Genomic DNA, 23899 nt, shown 5'->3' on the forward strand with positions numbered 1-23899 from the left:
CTTTCTTCTCTACCCCCCCTCTTTCTTCTCTACCCCCCCTCTTTCTTCTCTACCCCCCTCTTTCTTCTCTACCCCCCCTCTTTCTTCTCTACCCCCCCTCTTTCTTCTCTACCCCCCCTCTTTCTTCTCTACCCCCCTCTTTCTTCTCTACCCCCCTCTTTCTTCTCTACCCCCCCTCTTTCTTCTCTACCCCCCCCTCTTTCTTCTCTACCCCCCCTCTTTCTTCTCTACCCCCCCTCTTTCTTCTCTACCCCCCCTCTTTCTTCTCTACCCCCCCTCTTTCTTCTCTACCCCCCTCTTTCTTCTCTACCCCCCTCTTTCTTCTCTACCCCCCTCTTTCTTCTCTACCCCCCCTCTTTCTTCTCTACCCCCCTCTTTCTTCTCTACCCCCCTCTTTCTTCTCTACCCCCCCTCTTTCTTCTCTACCCCCCCTCTTTCTTCTCTACCCCCCCTCTTTCTTCTCTACCCCCCCTCTTTCTTCTCTACCCCCCCTCTTTCTTCTCTACCCCCCCTCTTTCTTCTCTACCCCCCCTCTTTCTTCTCTACCCCCCCTCTTTCTTCTCTACCCCCCCCCTCTTTCTTCTCTACCCCCCCTCTTTCTTCTCTACCCCCCCTCTTTCTTCTCTACCCCCCCTCTTTCTTCTCTACCCCCCCTCTTTCTTCTCTACCCCCCCTCTTTCTTCTCTACCCCCCCTCTTTCTTCTCTACCCCCCCTCTTTCTTCTCTACCCCCCCTCTTTCTTCTCTACCCCCCCTCTTTCTTCTCTACCCCCCCTCTTTCTTCTCTACCCCCCTCTTTCTTCTCTACCCCCCTCTTTCTTCTCTACCCCCCCCTCTTTCTTCTCTACCCCCCCTCTTTCTTCTCTACCCCCCCTCTTTCTTCTCTACCCCCCCTCTTTCTTCTCTACCCCCCCTCTTTCTTCTCTACCCCCCCCCCTCTTTCTTCTCTACCCCCCCTCTTTCTTCTCTACCCCCCCTCTTTCTTCTCTACCCCCCCTCTTTCTTCTCTACCCCCCCTCTTTCTTCTCTACCCCCCCTCTTTCTTCTCCTCTACCCCCCCTCTTTCTTCTCCTCTACCCCCCCTCTTTCTTCTCCTCTACCCCCCCTCTTTCTTCTCCTCTACCCCCCCTCTTTCTTCTCCTCTACCCCCCCCCCTCTTTCTTCTCCTCTACCCCCCCCCTCTTTCTTCTCCTCTACCCCCCCCTCTTTCTTCTCCTCTACCCCCCCCTCTTTCTTCTCCTCTACCCCCCCCTCTTTCTTCTCCTCTACCCCCCCTCTTTCTTCTCCTCTACCCCCCCCCTCTTTCTTCTCCTCTACCCCCCCCTCTTTCTTCCCTCTTTATTCTCTGTCCCTCCCCCATCTTCTCCCCTCTTTATTCTGGCCCTCGCTCTTTACTCTCTGGCTTGACCTTACCAGTGTAGGCCAGATAGTGCCCTTTTCATGAGAGTGTACTGTACTTTATCAACTTTTTCAGAGGATCTTACATTCATTAGCACTGACAGTGAGACAATGAAATGTACATCTCTTTTGTAATTGTTTTTCATCCCCGGCATCAGTGTTCCTTTAAACGCACCAGCTTTACTATTCATACATCACAATTTGATCAGTTTCTTTCCAGAGTCACTAACTGCTAATGGACATCAGTAAGAGACTTATGACCTCGCTGTTTAGTACTCTGCTGTACTTCGCATACAAATCGCATAAATTGACAATATTGTATTCTCTTCAGCTCATTCACTTTTCTGATTGACTGCAACCCTGTCTCACTCCTTTTCGACTACTGCTTGTCCTTCATATCCGTAGACTCATGTAACTGTAGAGGGGAGGGGAGGGGAGGGGAGGGGAGGGGAGTTTCTGAACAAGTTGTAGATAGCCTTGCACATTCTGTATCTTATGCCTTCTGTCTTAATAATTTTTAAGACATCCTGTATTGCAGTCAGTATTGTCAAAAGCTCTCTTCAGATCTACAAATGCTGTAAACTTGGGTTTGCCTTTCTTTAGTCTCTTTTAATAACTGTAGATTTGTCTTGCTTGTGTTTTGGTTTTTGCAGAATCCAAACTGAATTTCTGCAGGGTCTTCAAGCCTTTACATTTTTTTTGTAAATCATTTGAGTTAGCATTTTTCAGCTCTGACTAGATATACTGGGATTTCTGTAATACTCACTGTTGTCAGAACCCACCCTTTTTTTGGAATTATAATTACGATGCTCTTGCCTCATATATCTTGCATACCAGATGGAATAGTTCTGTTAGTTTGTTTCTCCCAAGTATCTCAGCAGTTCTGAGGGGAGATCATTCCAGCCTTCCTTTTATTGTTTAATACTGGCTATCCTTGCGAGCTCTTCATGTTCTTACAGTTGCTCCTTATTTCCACAAAGGTTGCTTTAATTGCCCTATATTTGGCACCTGTATTTCAAATGGCCATGAATGCCACTACTGCTTTGCATTTCTGCTGTAGCCATTGCTGCTGTGCCACTTTGCCCACCTCTTCATCCTTATTTCTAGATGTATTTCCTTTTACCTGCTTCATCTTTTTTGTCTTTGTTTTTCTGATTTTTTCAGTTTGTATATTTTCTACTGTTTCTCTTTTTTTTTTTTTTTTTTTTTTTTTTTTTTTTTTTTTTTTTTTTTTTTTTTTTTTTTTTTTTGACTTCTGCAGCCTTCAGTACTTCATTTCTTAAAGATTTAAAGATTCTCTTCCACATTCCATTGTATTTCTCATGCCCATTTACAATTAGTTGCCCAGTACTTCCTTTGAAACTATCAACAATCTCAGGTTCTTTAAATTCATTAAGGTCCCACTTAACTCCCTATCTTTATGCAATGTATGAAGTTCTGTTCTGCAGCTCATAATCCATAAATTACTGTCACTTCCCCATCTGATGGTGGATTTTTTTGCAGTGTAAATTCAACCATAGTGTGATGTTTACGGTGTCCCTCCCTCCCTGAAATAGTGTGTGACGACTGACGTATCTGTAGCATGCTCAAAGAATAAGTTCGGTTGTTATTTTGAAAGGTGATAATTTTGTTTGGTTGGCGAAGTCAACAAATAAGATAAATTCATAAAATATATCTTAGATAATGAAAAACTCTTGTTTTTTTATGCATTTTCATGAGTGTTTATTTTGTACATAAACTACGATAAATTCAAGGTGTGTCCATTATGTAACTTTTACCCTAAAATCTGGGTCGAAAATCTGTCTTCCCATTACAAACCATGCCTAAAATCTTAACAGTATCTGCATGTCTTTCATGTGCTCAACCAACTGGCACAATTCTTAAGCCAAGTGTTTGCAAATATTAAATTACATTCTGTGCAGAACTGTGCCAGGAGACTTCCCGTTTGGTTCTCCTATCATCTGTCCTTCTTTTTTTGTAGTGTTGAAATTCAGTTCTCCAGTACAGTTAAATTTTTGTCTGTCTTAACCAACTGAATAATTACTTTTTTCCAGTGCTGGTAGGAATATTAATTTATACTACTGCGACGAGTGAAAAGTTTAAATGTCAAGGTTTCTATTGGTGATCATAGCTTCACAGCCACAGTTGCCTACAGAGATGGAAAGATTGGTGTGAAATAAGTCATTGATTGGTGGAAGCCTTTCAGGAGATTCAGTAGCTGCTGAAAATTTCAAAAAAGGATTAGAAAATATAATTTCCTTCAATGAGGCATCTTCAGATTGAGTTCTTAATGCTATCAATCTGATCTTAATCAAATGATATCCATTAAGGTATTAACTTCCACGTTAGATGACTGTGCAAAAGCTTCTAAATAGAATGGGTACAGAGTTAGTGTAATGTCTTGCAATAATGCATCCAGGAAACACACAATCCTTTATTTTGTTGTTACGGAAATCAAAACATCCCTGCTTTAAAATATATGCATCAGCTTCTTCATATAAGTCACAAAAAATAATGTAATATGTGGATCAACAGTTTGCCTTTTAAAAAGTGAAAATTTTGTGCCAAGTGTAACAAAATTTATAAATGATGGTTTGCCTCTGAAGGCCATGTTGTTGACTGACGATACTGTCAGATTTGGGCGTAGAAGAACTGATCAGTAGTGGCATCGCAGTGAAATTTCTGCTGCCTAATTCAGTGGCTTTTTTCCAAGGAGTTCTGGAAAATGACGCCTATGTATAAGTTACAGTTACTGAATAAGCTTGTTGAAGAGGGGAGGGGGAAAGAGGGCCAAGTGATCACCCATTTGAAATCTATAATTGTCAAACATTGCATCTGTGTGGGGTCATATTGCAGAACTAATGAATGTGAGGTATGTGAATCCACTGATACAGTTTGCACACTCAATAAAAAAGAAAATTGGTGACTGTATGACTTGTCAGGTTCATTCATGTATTTGCAAACATCCCATAATGACATAAATGACTGGCTGTGAAATGTTAGTGATGCTTTATGCAGATGATTGTTATCAATTATTTGGCATTGACACTCATGGAGGCAGCAACACAGCTGAGTAAAATACTAGTTCACATGGAATACTAGGTGCAAACAACTTCAAGGAAACCAAAACTGATGAAATGCCTGCGTAATCATGTTATACGTAAACACATGAATCTGGTGCAAATGAACCTTAAGTTTCAGTGAATTAAACTCAATAATTGTTTTCAAATAGCTTTTAAAAATTACATAAAAATAATGTATACTTTGTGTGTCTGCTTGAAAATAAATGTAACATGTATGTTTATGGCATTTAACTCGTGTCAAACAAATTTTTTTGAATTTCTGGACTTATTGATAATGAGAAAATGTGCAGTTTCAACTTGTGCAGCCTACTGAGTTTCGTCTTTTACGTCCACTACACTTGACAATTTCCCACTCCATCCAACTCAAACCTTCCCCCTGCGGGTCCGGGGATTAGAATAGGCCTGTGGTATTCCTGCCTGTCGTAAGAGGCGACTAAAAGGAGTCCATCCCCCTCACGGGGGTAGTTAGTGCCTGCGTCCGGAGACGGACGGTTTCACGACCTATAATCGTGGTCTTTTTGGTTTTTCACTTCTCGTTTCTTCCTTCCTTTTGTTGGTTCCTTTCTTTGCTCTTCTCCACCTCACTGTCTTCCTTACTCTTTCCCTTGACTTCTCCTTGCCTTCTCATTGCCTTCTTCTCCTTGCCTTCTCATTGCCTTCTTCTCCTTGCTTCCTCATTGCCTTCTTCTCCTTGCCTTCTCTGGTCTCCGCCTCGGCGTTTGAGACATTCTGTCCTCTTTCTCCCTCTCTCTCTTCTTTTTCCTCTTCTTCCCTCCTCCCTGTGCGTGTCTGAAGGCCGACCCACGCGTTCGTACGCGTAGCCGGTGACGGGGTAACACGTAAGTCCCCGCCCTGGGTAGACATGTAAGGCACGCGCGTACCCCCTGGTAAAGGCCAGGCCCGGGGAGGGGTGATTGCCTGAGCTGATACCTTCTGACCATGCCGATTGGTCCCTCCGTCTGTTTCTCGGGAGGTGTGACCTGAGGTGTAAACATTCACCTAAGGCGGGAGTGCCCTCTGAGAGGGTCCCCACAAGGAAGGAGCGCGCCATCGGAGACGCTGGCAATCATGGGGGATTCCTCCGCAATGGATTCTACTCCATCGCTTTCGACTTCGACCCAAAAACGGAAACGTGACCAGCCAACAGTGGCAAAAGTACTACCGCCTGCCCCACAGTTCCTCGTAGTTTCTCGATCTGAGGATGGAAAGGATTTTTCCTCTGTCAACCCTTTCGTTATTCAGAAGGGCGTAGATGCCATAGCCGGATCTGTCAAATCTTGTACCAGGTTGCGTAACGGTACCTTATTACTAGAAACTGAGAATGCCTTTCAGGCACAAAAACTGCTTCGGGCCACACTCTTGTACACGTTCCCTGTCCGGGTGGAGGCCCACCGAACTTTGAATTCGTCTCGTGGTGTAGTCTATAGTAGCTCCCTCGACGGATTGACTGATGAGGAGCTTCAATCTTTCCTCGCTGAGCAGGGCGTGACGGCTGTCCATAGGGTCATGAAAAAGGTCAACAATAACCTTGTACCGACCCGGACACTTTTCTTGACCTTCGATAGTGTTAAGCTGCCATCGCGCATCAAGGCGGGCTACGAGGTTATTTCTGTTCGCCCCTATGTCCCGACACCTACGCGCTGCTACCAGTGTCAGCGTTTCAATCACACTCGACAGTCTTGCTCCAATGCGGCTAAATGTGTCACTTGTGGCAGGGATGCCCATGAGGGTGACTGTCCACCTCCGTCTCCTCGTTGCGTGAACTGTCAGGGTGACCATGCCGCATCCTCCCGCGACTGTCCTGTCTATAAGGAAGAACGCTGTATCCAAGAAATTCGGGTCAAAGAGAAAGTGTCCACCTCGGCTGCTCGCAAGCTATTGGCTAGTAGGAAGCCCACGCTGCTCCCAGCGGGGAAATACAGCACTGTCCTCGCCTCTCCTCGGACTACCCGGGAGGTAGCAACCCAGACATGCGATCTGACCTTCAGCACCACGGTCGTCCGTTCGGCCAGTGCTAAGATCGCGCGGTCGACGTCTCCTCTTCCTCCCATCACCCCACAGACACCAGCCACTTCCTCAGCTTCTGCTAAGTCGAAGACCCCGAAGTCAGATGCACGGGCCTTCAAGAAGGAACCATCCCGTGCAGACTTCCTCCGTCCCTCGACCTCCCAGCCTTCGACCGGTACTTCCACCAAACGTCCTTCTAAAAAGGCGCATAGGAAGCACAGTTCTCCTTCTCTGCCACGGCGCCTTTCTTCTCCTGCGCCACCCAGCGGTTGCCGCCCCAGGCCGTCATCCGTTTCGCCTGTCCGCACCGCTGGTAGCCGAACATCTGGCCGTTCACCGGCGGAGGAAGCTCCCCCTTCCGGCCATCCTCCCGAGATGGCCAATGACCCTATAGACCCCATGGACGATGACTGTCCGCCTACTGATAGCGGCGGCAGTGCTCGCTCGAAGCCAGGCCCTAAGCGGCCTTCGAGGTGACCCCTTCTCTCATCTTCCTTTTCTTACGATGGCACTTATTCACTGGAATATTCGCAGCATTCGCTCCAACCGAGAGGACTTGAAGTTGCTGCTCCGCTTGCATTGTCCGCTCGTCGTAGCCCTCCAGGGAACGAAGCTACGCCCATGCGATCAAATTGCCTTGGCACACTACACCTCTGTGCGTTTTGACCTACCCCCTGTGGTAGGTATCCCAGCTCATGGAGGGGTTATGTTGCTGGTCCGGGATGATATTTACTACGATCCCATCACGTTGCACACCGGCCTGCAGGCAGTTGCCATCCGCATTACTCTCCCCACCTTTACGTTTTCCTTTTGTACCGTTTACACTCCATCGTCATCTGCCGTTACCAGGGCAGACATGATGCAACTTATTGCTCAGCTACCTGCACCATTTTTGTTAACTGGAGACTTCAATGCCCACCATCCCCTTTGGGGCTCTCCAGCATCCTGCCCGAGGGGCTCCTTGTTAGCAGACCTTTTCAACCAGCTCAATCTTGTCTGCCTCAATACTGGCGCCCCTACTTTTCTTTCGGACACATCTCATACCTATTCCCATTTCTTCTCTTCCAGGGCGACCTTTCAGGATCAAACCTTCCTAAGCTGCGATCGTCAGGTCGCACACCTCACGGAAGTCATTCTCGTTGCTGCTGAATATTCCATCCCTCACCCTACTTCTTCTCCACGTCGCGTACCGGTCCCCTGGTGGACCGCAGCATGTAGAGACGCTTTACGTGCTCGTCGACGTGCTTTACGCACCTTTAAACGCCACCCTACAGTGGCGAATTGTATTAATTATAAACGATTACGTGCTCAGTGTCGTCGTATTATTAAAGAAAGCAAGAAAGCCAGCTGGGCTGCTTTCACAAGCACCTTCAACAGTTTTACTCCTTCTGTTGTCTGGGGTAGCCTGCGCCGGCTATCTGGCACTAAGGTCCACTCCCCAGTTTCTGGCTTGAAGGTCGCGAATGAAGTCCTTGTGGCCCCTGAGGCTGTCTCCAATGCCTTCGGCCGCTTTTTCGCAGAGGTTTCGAGCTCCGCTCATTACCACCCTGCCTTCCTCACCCGCAAACAGGCAGAGGAGGCTAGGCCACCTGACTTCCGCTCCTCGAATTGTGAAAGTTATAATGCACCATTCACCATGCGGGAACTCGAAACCGCACTTGGCCGATCACGGTCCTCCGCTCCAGGGCCTGATTCTATTCATATTCAGATGTTGAAGAACCTTTCTCCTGCGGGTAAAGGTTTTCTTCTTCGTACATACAATCGCATCTGGATTGAGGGACATGTTCCCGCATGCTGGCGCGAGTCTATTGTTGTCCCAATTCCTAAGCCGGGGAAGGACAAGCACTTGCCTTCCAGTTATCGACCTATCTCGCTTACCAGCTGTGTCTGTAAAGTGATGGAGCGAATGGTTAACTCTCGATTGGTTTGGCTGCTCGAGTCTCGATGCCTACTTACCAATGTACAATGTGGATTTCGAAGGCGCCGCTCTGCTGTTGACCATCTGGTTACCTTGTCGACCTTCATTATGAATAACTTCTTGCGGAAGCGCCCAACCGCGGCTGTGTTCTTTGATTTGGAGAAGGCTTACGACACCTGTTGGAGGGCGGGCATTCTCCGCACCATGCATACATGGGGCCTTCGCGGTCGCCTCCCTCTTTTTATTCGTTCCTTTTTAATGGATCGACAGTTCAGGGTACGTGTGGGTTCTGTCCTGTCCGACACCTTTCGCCAGGAGAATGGGGTGCCACAGGGCTCAGTTTTGAGCGTCGCTCTCTTCGCCATCGCGATCAATCCAATAATGGATTGCCTCCCAGCTGATGTATCAGGCTCCCTTTTCGTGGACGGTTTTACCATCTATTGCAGCGCGCAGTGTACACGTGTCCTGGAGCGCTGTCTTCAGCGTTCTCTTGACCGTCTTTACTCCTGGAGTGTCGCCAATGGTTTCCGTTTTTCTGCCGAGAAGACGGTCTGTATTAACTTCTGGCGCTACAAAGAGTTTCTCCCACCGTCCTTACGACTCGGTCCCGTTGCTCTCCCAATCGTGGAGACAACCAAATTTTTAGGCCTTACCTTTGACAGGAAACTTAGCTGGTCTCCACATGTGTCATATTTGGCCGCCCGTTGTACCCGTTCTTTAAATGTCCTCCGTGTTCTCAGTGGTATGTCGTGGGGAGCGGATCGAACCGTCCTACTTTGTCTATATCGGTCGATCGTCCGCTCCAAGCTGGATTATGGGAGCTTCGTATACTCCTCTGCACGGCCATCCATCTTACGCCGCCTCAACTCCATACAACATCGGGGTTTACGACTTGCGATCGGAGCATTTTATACCAGTCCCGTAGAGAGTCTTCATGCTGACGCTGGCGAATTGCCACTCACCTACCGGCGGGATATACTGCTTTGTCGGTATGCCTGTCGGCTACTGTCAATGCCCGACCATCCGTCTTATCGTTCCTTTTTTGACGACTCTCTTGACCTTCAATACGGGTTGTATGTCTCTGCCTTGCTACCCCCTGGAGTTCGCTTTCGTCGCCTCCTTCAACACCTTAATTTTTCACTCCCTGCAACCTTTCGAGTGGGCGCGAGCCGCACGCCACCTTGTCTCCAGGCTCAGGTCCGCGTTCACCTCGACCTCAGCTCGCTCCCAAAAGAGGTCACCCCCGGTTCGGTCTACCACTCCCGTTTTTTGGAACTTCGTTCGAAGTTTATCAACATGACTTTCATTTATACAGATGGCTCTAAGACCAATGACGGGGTCGGGTGTTCCTTTGTCGGGGCACAAAGTTTCCAATACCGGCTCCATGGCCATTGTTCGGTCTTCACAGCTGAGCTCTTTGCCCTCTACCAGGCTGTTCTTTACATCTGCCGCCACCGACATTCTGCTTATGTCATCTGCTCAGATTCCCTGAGCGCCATCCAGAGCCTCAGTGATCCGTACCCGGTTCACCCTTTCGTACACCGGATCCAACGCTCTCTCCAGCAGCTGGTGGACGTCGGTACGCCGGTTAGCTTTCTGTGGGTTCCTGGCCATGTCGGTATCCCTGGGAACGAAGCTGCAGATGCCGCGGCCAAGGCTGCGGTCCTCCAGCCTCGGACAGCTTCTTGTTGTGTCCCTTCGTCCGATTTTAGCAGGGTCATTTGTCGGCGCGTCGTGTCGCTGTGGCATGCCGATTGGGCTGCACTTACCGACAACAAGCTTCGGGCCTTAAAACCTCTTCCCGTGGCTTGGACGTCCTCCTCACGCCCTTCTCGGCGGGAGGAGGTCGTTTTGGCAAGGTTAAGAATTGGACACTGCCGGTTCAGCCATCGCCATCTGCTGACGGCTGTGCCGGCGCCGTTCTGCCCATGTGGGCACTTGCTGACGGTTAGACACATTTTAATGTCCTGTCCAGATCTTAACACACTGCGCCTCGATCTTAACCTGCCTAATACTTTCGATGCCATTTTAGCGGATGACCCACGAGCAGCTGCTCCTGTTCTTTGTTTTATCAATTTGACAAACCTCGCTAAGGACATTTGATGATGTTTTTTAATCCTCTGCCTGTCCGTCTGTCTTTTATTGTGTTTTCCCTTTTAGTTGTTGTCAACTTGTGCCTCGCGGTGCTTTTTTAGAGTAGTCAGGGCGCTAATGACCATTGAAGTTGTGCGCCCTAAAACCACAAAAAAAAAAAACTCAAACCTATCCGTTTGCCTTTTCAAATTCTCTAACTTACGTACCCAATTAAGGTATCTAATGTTCTACACTCTGATACATGAAACATCAGGTTGATTGATTTTTTTATGACAGCATCCACCTAAACAGTCAATGCACAGAGACCCGAATGTGTGACTATTTTACCTTTGGAATACACTGCCTGGCAAAAAGTGGAACAGTGAGAAGACATGGTCAAATGCCTATGTAGCTTCGCACATGTACACGCCACCGGTGGGTATATAAGTGATGAGTTTCAATTCTCTGGGACAGGGAAAAGGTTGCCAGATTGCATTAGTACTGTTATCTAGTGTTATTACCTTGAATGATAGGGTATTTAATGGGAATGAACATTATCAGGTACTTGAGCGGTGCTTGTGAAGGACACTGATGCCACATCGTTGGAGACAGCTTTATCAGCACCTAACACATTTTTAAAGCGGCCTTGTTGAGTGTCTGTTTGGCCAGCTGGTCAAATCTTGGAATATCCAGATTTGTTGGGCATTTGGATGTGACACTGGCTCAATGCTGGATTGAATGAGAATTTGAGGGCAGGCATACTTATCAAGGTTCCATCTGGGCACCACAAGGGAGAAACACCACAATGCACGTGAAACACATTGTAACCCATTCACATCTGTCTGCCATCTGAGAACAGAACTCCCTGCAACATTGTGTCATCTTGCACCACTGGTCAGAGACTAGCGCCAGCCACACTACGGAATTATTGGCCCATGCATAGGCTGCCGTTGAAACCACAAAACACAATTGTTCCCAGTGGTTCCATGACCAGGAAGTGAGGACTGCTCATGAATGGTGTCACATTGTGTTCAACAATCAATCGTGGTTCTGCACTATCCTGGGTGACCATCATCGGTGAGAGAGATGACAGTCTGGGAAGAGATCATATTGTACCAATGTTTGGAGAGGCACAGCAGTGTCACTCCTGGCATCTTGGTCTGGGCAGCCATCAGGTGTTAGTGAGTGAGGGAACTCTGGCGACACAACAGTACGTCAGACAAGCCGTGGGACTACTGGAACATATGTGGCACATGTCTATGAACTGTGTGCATGATGTTGAGATACTCTTGTGGCCAGTAATATCCCCAAATCTATTCTGATAGAAAATGTGGGGGACCAGTTTGGATGCCAATTCCATTTGTGCCAGTATCCAGGAATCAGGGCCCAGTTAGAACAGTTGTGGGCCATCTTTTCCCAGGAGATAATATGAGGGAGGATCATAAAGTAACACAATAATTTTTTTCTCCCTGGTATTGCAGCTAGAATGTTGAAGCTTCACTTGAAGTTTGAACTACAGAAAGTAACGAGGGAAGAATGAACTATGAAAGAAACAGTGTGCATGCTACTGTCAACTTGTGAAGAGCAGCAAAGTGTCATTTGATATTTGTGCACCAAAGGGTAGAAACTGAGTTCAATTCACATGGACCTGTGGCATGTATGGGGATGACTGTGTGAACTCTAGCAATGTCTCCAGGTGGTGTGCAGTATTCAAGAGGGCCATGTGAACCTTAGCAATCTGACACACTCTGGGCAGCTGGTAACAGCAGCAACCCCACAGAATGTCGGAGCCATTTAGGCAGCAATTATTTTGAATGACTGGCGTGTGCAGCTGTGAACCATATTGCAGCAGTTCAACATTTCCTGTGGTGCAGCGTCCGATATTAGTCATGATATGTTGTAATTCATAAAGTTAGTGATCGCTGTCTGCCAAAGAACCTGACAGAAAACCACAAGGGCCAGCAAATGATGACAAGCTTGGATCACTTAATGTGTTATGCTGCAGAAGGGCATGACTTTCTAAAAGGAATCATCACTGGCGAGGAGTCTTGTCCGTGCCCTACACACTCGAAAACAAGAAGTCCTGAATGAAGTGTAAACATTCTCATTTCTCAATATGAAAAATATTGAAAGGGACTCAGTGTGTTAGGGAAGGGCTTGCAACAGCATTCTGGGATGTGTGTGATGAGTAATTGGTGGACTTCACTGAGCATGAGACCATTGTGAATGCTGCAGCCTTTATTAAAACTTTGGTTAAGTCACATCGTGCCCTTTGTGACAAAGACAACAGCATTAATGCTGATGGTGTCGAACTTCATGACAACTTTCTTCTCCATGTTGCTGCTCCTGTTTGTGAGAGAATCGCCAAATCTGGGTGGAAGGTGTTCCAGCATCCATTATATAAATCAGGCCTTGCACTATCGGCCTTGTCTTTCTGGTCCCATAACGAAATTTCCTGGCTGGCCAGTGCTTTGCCACAGGTGCGGAAGTGAAACCAGGCAGTCTGAAGATGGCTATACTCCAGTTAAATTGACTTTTATGAACAGGAAATATTGAAATTGGTACCATGATTGGGGGAAATGTGTTGAACATTGGTGACTATGTAGAAAAGCAGGTAAAAGATGTAAGTTCTTTTTTTTTTTACATATTAAACTTTTCAGTACTAAAATTATAGCTCACTTGTGCAGTGGCTTGTGGTACCCTTCCCATCTGAATCTGTGCATGCATCCAGGCCAAAGGAGGTGCAGTGTGATACTGATAAATGGGCTCATACTGCCCAGTTCTTTGTCAGTTTGACTTTATTTTGTGATCACTGAAATAATGTCATATACCCTCTCAGTTCATGAAGTTTGGTTTAATTTCTTCTTCTTCTTCTTCTTCTTCTTCTTCTTCTTCTTCTTCTTCTTCTAGCCTTTTTGCTAATCAGTATATTTTAGTCAAGAGGATGCAATTATCACAAATGCATATAGTAGAGCTGCATGTCGTCTGGAAATATAAAAACTGTAGTTCCCCTTGCTTCAGCTATTTGCAATACTAACATAGGCAGTGTTGGCTAATGTCAAAAGACAAGACTTCTCAGTAATCCAGACTGTAACCCCTGCAACTACTGGAAAGGCCGTTGCCCATCTTCACCAACCATACACCTGTCCTGCCTCTCAACAGACAAGAATGTTGTCTTATTTTGCATAATTTCACTCCATGTTGTTTCGTGGAATTATCATCTGAGGCAAGTGAACATAAAGTAAATGAAGTGTTTATTCAGTGGAAATGACAATTAAGAACATTGTATAAAGTAGGTAACAATATATCTTTTGAGAAGTCTTTTTAAGAATATTGAAATTCTTGCTCATTTCCCTGTAAATTTTCTCCATGATGATTTGTGTTGCTAAGAATAAAAATTGGTTTCAGCTGAATTATGATTTACAAAATCACAGTACATGCTCAAAAATAATTTCCATATAGACTTCGTCAGTGGATCTGGGTGGAGTTTCCTGTAATAATGCAAATGTAATAAAAATGTATCTCATTACCCACTCCCACAAAATATCTGATTATAAAATTAGAAATAGCCAGAACCTGGCCGGCAGTTAACTTCAGGTAATGGAAGTCTGGTAGCATAAACACGTTTATAAATAAGAGAACTGTTTCTATGCTTCAAATCTATTACTCCCTTCCTCAGCGAAGGAAGGGGAGTTAATTGGGGAAGAGGTAGAAAAGAAGTGCTGATTGCTTAGTCTCTAGGATGAGACGAGCCCACCTCGTGTAAGGACCACAATGTCATGTGCTAGAGTATGATGTCCAAAAGACAGAGTGAAAATATGCAGAAATGGCTAAAATTCTGGTGAGTAACACAAAAGCAGCTGAAAATAGGCATTTGAAAAAATCTGCAATTCATAGATGGAGCAAAGTGCCAGACAGTGGATCCAAAGGCTTTGGGTTTGATCCTTGGTCAGTCATAAGATTTCTGTCACTTTTTGCAGTATACGAAAACTGCTAAATTGCACTATGGTTTAGAATTCACTTTGAATTGTAGATTCCAGTATAAATAGCTGGGTAAGCAAGTTTATAGGTCAGAGGAAGGTAAGAGCATGCCGCTTCCAATCGAATCGTGTCTTGTAAAGCACTAATGCTTAAGCCGACCTTGAGGTTGATGACAAGCTTTCCATGTAATACATGTCTTCCAGTTAAAGCTATGTTTTGTTAGACTACGTTTGAAGTGATGACTGAATTAGTGTAGGTCACACTGTTTTAACACATTGATGAGCTGTAACTGGTGAAAAATGTGACTACTTTTCTGTAGAATGCACATTGTGGTCCTGTTGTTACTGTTTTGGTTTCTTACAAAAGTTAATATTTCAGTGATAGAGGAAACACAGGGTAGCTATTTGCTGTTTCAGACAAAACTTCATGATACTGTCTGTGATCATCGCAATTCAGCTACCATTGCGACTCATGATTTGGATCTGTTGCCACCTGGAGATCTTGTTTATACTGCGATGCCTCCAAATGTGCTGAAGATTCGTCCTCTTTCACGAACACGGGAATATACTGGTTTGGAATTGTTCCTACAGTTACAGAAAGAGGCTGATGAACTCAGAAAGGAGAAGAAACGCAATATTTACTCAGGAATACACAAGTTAGTAAACATCTGCATCTTTGTTGTTTTTTAGTTGACATAATTGCAAATAATGTTGAGTGCTTTGGTAGAGCTTTTCATCACCTTCGTTGAACACACAACTTTGATTGATGATAATGTGTAATAATACTGTAATTTTGTAACCATGGCTATTGTCCATATGTGAAAGCAGAGTCATGAGTAAGTACAACAATCGGCACTGAGGGCATGTTTAAGCTGTGTTGACACTGAAGTTCGCATGCGTTTCTTGCAAACATTTTTTCAGGTCTCCAACATTGTTTCTTGTTTAGGTCTCTGTTCACACTGGTGGCAAACATTTGTTGTGGTTTATCATCATCTGCATCTTCATTACTTGCAGGACTAGTGACGAGGAAACTGTCTTAGGCATTGTACTGTTAATGCCAAAAAAATTAAGATGGCAAAGAGAAAGACTTGGTTGCCATTCATGGTCGAAACACACTATAGAAAAAGTAGCATAAATCAGCTGCTACTGGGATGACCAACATTTGATCATGATTTTGAAGGAGATGGCAAACACCTGACTATGATTTTAAGACACTCTGTCATCTTTACTTTTACTTTATTTCTTAATATAGAGTTGTATTTTGGGGTAATACTACTAACCAAAAGAAAGTGTACATGATGAAGATTGATTCACTTTAGAGGCACATGGAAAATATTCATGAAAGTTGAACAGTATAGCAGTTATGACCATGGAAAGAAGACCACACAATTCTGAACATTGACAGTTTGGCTCTTTCGAGATGCTGGGAAATGTTTTGTTGTGTGAATTAATTGGGAAACAGAAAAATGTAATGAGAGTGTTAAAGCATGAACATGTTTGTAAACTCCTTTCACAAGTCCTTGTTACTTCCATGTGTTATTTACACTGTAGTCGGTAATCATTAAGTCGAGCATTTGTAGGTTGCTCGCAGAGAACATATATCCCCTATCTCACTACCCCTCAAAATGGATTGGCTATGCATTCCTTTTCTGCTGCTCAAATTCCATTGGGGCTATCTATCTTCTTTCCATAGAAGTGTGTACAGAAAAGACTATTGTTTACAAAAGTATAGATTATACAAAAGCTTTCAAAATCTGTCGGTCAGGGAAATAGAACTTTACGAGATGTTTGACGAAATGTATGGGAGAAAGAGGTGGTCAGAAGATTAAAAAAATCTAGGATTGGGAGAATTGGTCACCCTATCTGCTACAGGAGTTTTCTGACCCTTCATTTTTCAGCAATCGTAAATTCATTTCAGAGCCTAGCATATTTATTTTTGTACTTATTTTAGATTTTGAAGCAAACCATAACTCATAGTATGTGAAGTTCATAAAGCACTGGTTGAAAGTGTGAAAGATTATGTAAATGTAATGGTAACTGAATTAAAAAAAAATTGCTGTTGTCAACCATATCAACTGCTCAAAAACAACTTCATTTATATCATCACTAGTACTATCTATGAATGTGACGGGAGAATCGCTACCTTTCGTTGTTCGTGCCACATTCACTCATTGGTGTCGCTGTAATCAACTGCTCCTGACGTTCTGCTTCCAAAAGCAGTTGACTTATTTTGTTCTGTGTAAGTGCCCTCTGGAGTGGCAAGTTTTCTTAATTTGCATACAACATACATCGTATTCGCATCACTGTCATCCGTCTCTTTTTCTCCGTTTCTTTCCTCTTCAGTGCATCAGCCAGTAAGTAGCAAGCAATGATTAAGCTATCTGGTCACCCACCCACCATCTTCTGTGTTTTAGAGGAGGGGTTGGGTTGGGGTGTGGTGGTGGTGGTGGTGGTGGTGGTGGTGGTGGTGGTGTACTAGGAGGACCTGGTCCTTACTTCTCAAGGCAAAATCTCCTGAAATCTGAAATCATGTGTTTTCAGATACTAGTGACTGAAAATACAGTATAGAATACAAATAAAGACTAGCAAGCATACATTTACATATCCTTGTCCAGTGTATCTGTTGTTTGTTTAGACTTTTGTGTATCATACAAGGACTGAATGGTGTCATTACCAAACCTCCAAACTGTGTACATTGTTTCAGTGGGACTACCTGATTTTTAATACTGTCCTCAATCTTCTTCTTCTTCTTCTTCTTCTTCTTGCACTACTGCCAGTATTGTACAACCAGCAATCTAATCTTATTTTCTAAAGAACTGCTGCTGATAAGAAATGCAGGAGAAATTGTTCTAATGAGTCCTGTTTACTGTTTGTGTTCTTATAATTGGAACTGCTTACTTTCCATAAGCATTCGTTTTCCTCATGCAGCAACATTAATTGCAACACTACATGCCTCATCCACCCCATTTCAGTAACATGAATCAGTACAGTCAAAAAACACAAATGAGCTACAGGGCATCAAAACCAAACCAGAAATGCAAGTGCCACACAGCTACATTATGTGATGGCTGGCTGGAAACATTGTTCCCTTTGATCCTTAGTGACAGACGTTGGTCACCCAGTAGTGGATATTCTTTCAGAGCACAAGGAGGACATCTCTGTGCTGTACGAGACATCTGCAAGTGACAAAGGGTATGATATAGCCCAAAGTAGTGCTTTAGTGACTTTTCCAACAGTTCTACTGCCTGCAAAGATGTAAAAATACATGCTGTCCCTCCTGGACTTTATTTTATGTTGGCATTATAGTGCTCTTGGTCCTTTCCCTGGGCATCTATGATCTATATGAGAACTAGATGTCTTGCTTCCTTGGTCCTTGCGATGGTGTTTCACATTGTCACACTGAGTGGCCAGAAAGTATCATCATCCTGGTATTGAAACCATGTAAGAAGTATCCCCTAGAGACGCACAGCTATTGGCCAATTAGATTGAACAGTGTTCTCTTAAGTTGCTCAAAAGCATGGTGAGCCAGTGGCTGTGTTGGCTCCTTCAGTCTAGGGGCATTGTCTCTGTCTGAGGCCAGTTTTTGCAGAGACCATTCCATGCAGACAATTTGGTTTGCAGGGAGTCAGTCATCCGGACTGTTACTGACCACCACCACCACCACCACCTTACTGCTGTCATCTTCGACCTTCAAAAGGCATATAACATCCCTTGTCAACACGACATTGCTAGCTTACATGAATGGAACCTCCAGGACCAGCTTCAGATTTTTGTCCAGAACGTCTTGTCATACCGTACTTTCCAGATTAGAGTTAGTGCTTCACACAGTACCCCACATTTCCAAAAGAACAGGGTCCTGCAGGGCTCTTATTGAGTGTCAGTCTCTTTCTAGTTACGATCAATGGTCTGACAGTAGCTGTGGGGTCTTCAGTCTCACTCTCCTTCTGTGCCGATGACTTATCTAGTGTGGGTGTTGCTGAATGCCAACTGCAGGATGCTATTTGAAAGGTACAGTCGTATGTCCTCAGCCACACCTTTCGGTTTTCAGCTGGCAAGACTCCCATCTTGCACTTTTGTTGACGTCATACTGTTTATCCACAGCCAGAACTGTAACTTGATGACCAGTTACTCAATATGGTTGGGACTTAATACTTTTTGGGACTTGTCATTGATTCCCCTTTGACAAGGCTTCCCCAGCTTCACCAACTTGAGCAGAAATGCTGGCTACACCTTAATACACTGCCTCAGTAACACCAGCTGGGGTGCAGACTGCACACCTGTATGCAGCTTTACAACCCCTTGTTCCTGTACCATCTTGATTAGGGGAGTCTAGCATATAGTTTGGCATCGCCCTCAGCATTGTGCTCAACTAGCCCTGTGAACAGCCTATTCGCAGAGGTGTGTGTTCCTCCACTACAGATCAGGTGCCAAAAACTACTCATGCTACACACATTTGCAGTTCACCCAAGCATCCACACTACAATGTCCTTTTTCCTAGTAGGGAGATCTACCTCCCAAAACAGAGACCAAGAACTGGGGTCACAGTTGCAATTCAACTACAGAGTCTCTGCTCTGAACTCAAATTTTCCCCACTTTCACCTTTTGTCAGGAAGCAATCACAATACCCCCACGACATGTACCCTGACCTCGGATGTTCTCGGTTTATCCTTGGGATTGAAATATTCAGATGGCCCCTTAGTTTTTTCACTACCTGTCCCTGGCTGTCCTGCTTGCATTTTCGGGGTTCAGAAGTGGTGTACAGTGATGGCTCAACAGCCGATGAACGAACCGGTTTGTATGCCTACATGCAAGGTGCAATGAATTACACTCCCTGCGAAATGGATGCAGTGTATACACTGCTGAATTGGTGATCAAATGAGCCCTTAGCCATACTTGTTCTTGCATCAGTAAGATGCTTCTAATCTGCAGTGATCCCATGAGCAGCCTTCCAGCTATAGACCAGTTGGTTGGTTGATTTTTGGGGAGGGGACCAAACAGCGAGATCATTGGTCCCATCTGATTAAGGGATGGAAGTTAGCCGTACCTTTTCAAAAGAACCTTCCCGACTTTTGCCTGAAGTGATTTAGGGAAATCACAGGAAACCTAAATCAGGATGGCTGAATGCGTGTCTAAATTGTTGTCCTCCAGAATGTTAGTCCAGTGTGCTAACCACTGTGCCACCTCACTTGGTGACCATAGACCAGTGCTACCCCCATCACCCATTATTGACGACTATCCAGGATCTTCTTTCTGACCTCCATCAGGCTGGACGACTAGTCATCTTTGTTTAGACCCTTGGACATGTTGGGACCTCGGGGAATGAATATGCCAACTAGTTTGCAAAGTTGCTATCACAGTGCTGATTTTTGGTAATGGGGGAGGTGTGGAAGGCTTCCATAACTGTACCTTTGGCCAACAGTACACCAACAATTCTTGAAGGTCTGAAACTTGGAATAGTCAACCCTGGGCTCCCCACGTTGCTGTCTTCCCTTCGTGCTTTTCACAGGGAATCCACAGTCATTTGCCAGCTACACATTGCCCACACTTGACTGCACCATGGCCACATTGGAGAATATGGTGCCAATGTGGTGCCTGCCTGATAGTGACCCACATTCTGCTAGATTGTCCAAATTTGGCTGCCGCCTCCTGACATGTTGCCTCTAGTGTTGGCAGATGACACCAAAGCAGGTGACCTGATTTTACATTTAACCCATGAAGGTGGTTTCTACTCGTCTCTGAGAGGTAGGACACTTTATCCTCATTGATAGCCTGAGGGCTTAAAAGGGGCACCCCTCACCTGCTGATACAGGACCCATAGTGGCTCTTGTTTGGTGGTCCAGCCTGTCCCATGCCTTTACCGCCTTTTTATTCTCCTTATTCTTTTATATTTGCCATTTTTAATGTTTTGTATTTCCTAAAATTTCATCGTCTTGTCTGTACTGCTCATTTTTTGGTGTGATCAAGGCAGAGGTAGTAGTGGTCAGATGGAGAGGATGCGTCTTCCACTGCATACCATACCCCATACCATACCATACCATACCATGGCATGGGGACCTGCAACTGCCATTTTGGGCAGAGCGACTTCCACACCTTACTCCTTCTCACTCTTCTTCTACTTGTACTTGCTTGTCTCTCTTTCTTGTTATATCTTGGTTACAGTGAGGCTTCCCAGCACTTGTCTTTTGTCTTTTTCCTCTGAGGATTATTCATGTTGTGGTAGATAGAGGTTGAAGGAGTGATGCTGTTGCAGTTTGACCCCTTTAACTCCAAAAACCAACCAACCAACCTATGTCATGGTTTTGTAATTGTGCTTCAATTCATGGACTCTTACTAATATATCTATTTCCATGCAAATATTCACTAAAGAGGCAGGTAGTCACTGTAACATAAGTTTATTTCTCAAAAACAAGTTTAACAAAATCCTCATTGTATTATGGAAGTAAATTTCCTGTGTCTCAAATTAAACCAAATTCTTTTGCAAATGAACAAACAAATAATAGTTCTTAAATGGGAAACAATTTATTAACATTCCTGAATCCCAGAAACAAACAGTTTAGTTCTTAAACGCATGGAATTAATCACAACAATTTTTAAAGGTGAGCAAAATCTTGAAATCTGGATAAAGTTAAGTGCAGTAAAATGAAAGGTTCCTCAGCTCTAGAATTTGAAAACTGTCAACACTTTTGCTTAAGTTGTAGAAACTAAATATTTCCAAATTATCTTACAGTAGTACTTCACTGGAGACCTAAAAATCAAACAATACATAAAATTTCTAAATTCAGTAAGGGTAGAAGCTCAGTGTAAAGTCTTCGCACTATCTTGTCAGTGAAAAAACCAGAACAGTGTAAGTTATACCAAGTCCTAGTCGATAACACTTAGTCCAGATGGGGGAGACAGCGTGATGTCCTGGCAGCTATGGAGTCCGTAGCGAGTCCTTGTGGAGCTCTTCTGGTCAGTTGCTTACTGCAATGGGACTAGTGTGCTAAGCTTGCGCGCCTCCATAAATAGGTGCGTCACAGGATACATGCGGTCCCATTTTCAACATGTGACCCTGTGGCTGCAGGAAAAAGTGTGGTAAGCCGATGACTTCTACTGTCACCTTACACGCTGTCTGCTGGGCTGGTTGGAACACTGCTGTCACCACCCATTGGTCTGACCATGGAGTTAGAGTTTGCAGTTCCCATGGTGTCTCCCACAGGAGGCAGAGCTCACAGCAATCCAAACAGCTTGGAAGTAGTGCGGAGTGCAGTCAGTGCCTAATGTCTAGGGTGCCACGGCACACACACTTGTCATTAAGGGCTCCTCAAAAGTGAAATTGCTGGATCTGCAGTTGTTCTTCACCAAATGTGGAAAGGCAATAAGTGAACTGGTTAGTTCAGACTACATTCTTCCTCAGGTAATAACTTGGCAGTCACATGAAGAGCACTGTTGCCATATCAGGATCGGAGGTCAAATTTTTACACAGATACATGCATTTACTTAAGATATGAAGGGAATTTCTGGTCGTCCAGTACAGCAGTCGTATACTTTTAAGTAATGCTTTGTTGTTAAGCTAAACTCTAATATTATATTTATTCTAGCAAAACTATGTATGCTTTAGTTTCCACTACATTCATGTCACTCTCCCTTCCTTATTCTTCACATTTTCTCCATATTTGCAGTTAATCTGTAGAAGGTAGATTGCCACCCACACCCTCCCCCACTCCTCTCCCTTCACATTTTTTCCACATTTGCATTTAATCCCTGGAGGGTAGGTTGCCACACACTCCACCTCCCTCCCCTTGCATAAAATTCCTTATCTTTTTGTGTGTTTCACTATAATTGTTCCTTTTATGTTCTCACATGAACATTTATATGTGAAGATGTAGAGAGAATAGTTTGGAACATAAATTTATGTATTATGAGCGTGTCATATCTGGAGAACTTAGTGTTGCATGCTCCTGTATTGAGGTGTTAAAGGTATTTCTTGCTGATGAAAAACCTTTAGTACTTGGCAGTTTAGTCTGCTGACAGTGTGCCCATCCCCTTTGTAACCCAATATGGACATTACCTTTCTAGCAAAGAAATAATCATATTTGTGTAGTAACTTATCAAATATCTGATTTGCAGGTATTTATATCTGGTGGAAGGAAAGTCACTTTTTCCATGTCTGCTGGATAGTACTGAAAGAGTGATATCATTTCCACCAATAACAAATAGTGATATTTCAAAGGTCAGTATCTGCAAATTTGACAACCACTGTTGTCAGTTGCTTTTTTTTATTATTCTGTAAATGATGAAATTCATAGTAAATTTAAGATTTAAATAATGAAATTTGTGTTTTAGTGATAACTATATTTGTGACACACAATTTAAAAATTTGTTATTACAGATTTTATAGTTTGTATGTGTAAGTTAATCCCATGTTCAAAGAAAATGGTTAAATTTTCACAAAATTAATAACTTGACCGTCTTTCCTAAACAAAAATTGTTCCAGTTGATATAATGTATTGCTGATAAGTACTTTACTCTAAAAGAAATAGGAGTGTAAAAGTTAAGTCATATTTTTGAAGATAGGGAAATGAATGTGTAAAAGACTCTATTTTAAGTGATTTAAAATCTTTTTTACCAAGTAAAGGTAGGTATGATATTGGAAAAACAAATTATGAATTAAGATAGGGAGATGTGTGAAAAGGGTTCTATTCAGAGCAGCTTGTCACGTTATGCCTCACCTCTTTCAAATTTGTAGTCTTGGTGTGTCACTGTAACTCCCATCCCCTTTTGTGCTTCTCTCTGGTACTTACAATTCAAGTGTTTGACACTCTTCTGCTGTGGGACCAAATATTTTTCAGAAAAGAGGGTTGAAAGGAATGTGATTGCTTTTAATTCATGCACTTCACGCACTATAATTGTTAATGAATTCACTGTTGTGAAAATAATGGTGTGATCTCTGTATGTACCACCTCTTTGATGATCTAAATAAGTTTGACAGTTCTCTCCTCCAGTTATTTTCCACAGAAAACTTAGTGCACACAACATGTGATGGTTTCTTATCAAATGTCTTTCTTATGTGTGAAGTTACTGAAGTCTTCATTCCAGAACAGAGAATTGATAGAAGTTGTTAGTAATCCTAAGACTTGAAGCAGCAAATGTTAGGAGTCCAATAACTCCCAGCCATCCAGATTTAAACAGAATACTGAGTGTACCATTCTAGTAGCCTTTACAGCAGGTTGTCAATGTTAATTATGCTCTTGAACTTCTTGTTTAAAATATATAATGATATAATCCAGACCCACTAGTGGGATCAACCTGTGAGTTAGCAATAAGTACCATTACTGAATACAAACTTGTCATTAAGATACTTCCACAAAAAATTTGAGCTTCTTACTTCAGTGTGTAGTTGCACACAGTGCAAAACACAACTGTTGGTGTTGTACTAGCACTGCTTAAGTTAAGCAGAAC

The 23899-nt window shown here is 43.9% G+C and overlaps 1 protein-coding gene across 1 annotated transcript in view; it reads left to right on the forward strand.

The window, feature by feature from the left end:
• Positions 1-23899, forward strand: part of LOC126100102 (leucine-rich repeat-containing protein 47-like) — a 122776-nt gene that overhangs the window by 68866 nt on the left and 30011 nt on the right. The window contains exons 4-5 of the mRNA XM_049910617.1: positions 14876-15114; positions 22568-22670. Of these exons, the coding sequence (XP_049766574.1) occupies positions 14876-15114; positions 22568-22670 (342 nt within the window). The remainder of the gene's footprint in view (positions 1-14875; positions 15115-22567; positions 22671-23899) is intronic.

Source organism: Schistocerca cancellata, chromosome 9 (genome assembly GCF_023864275.1).
Source record: "Schistocerca cancellata isolate TAMUIC-IGC-003103 chromosome 9, iqSchCanc2.1, whole genome shotgun sequence".
Taxonomy (NCBI): Eukaryota; Metazoa; Arthropoda; class Insecta; order Orthoptera; family Acrididae; genus Schistocerca; species Schistocerca cancellata.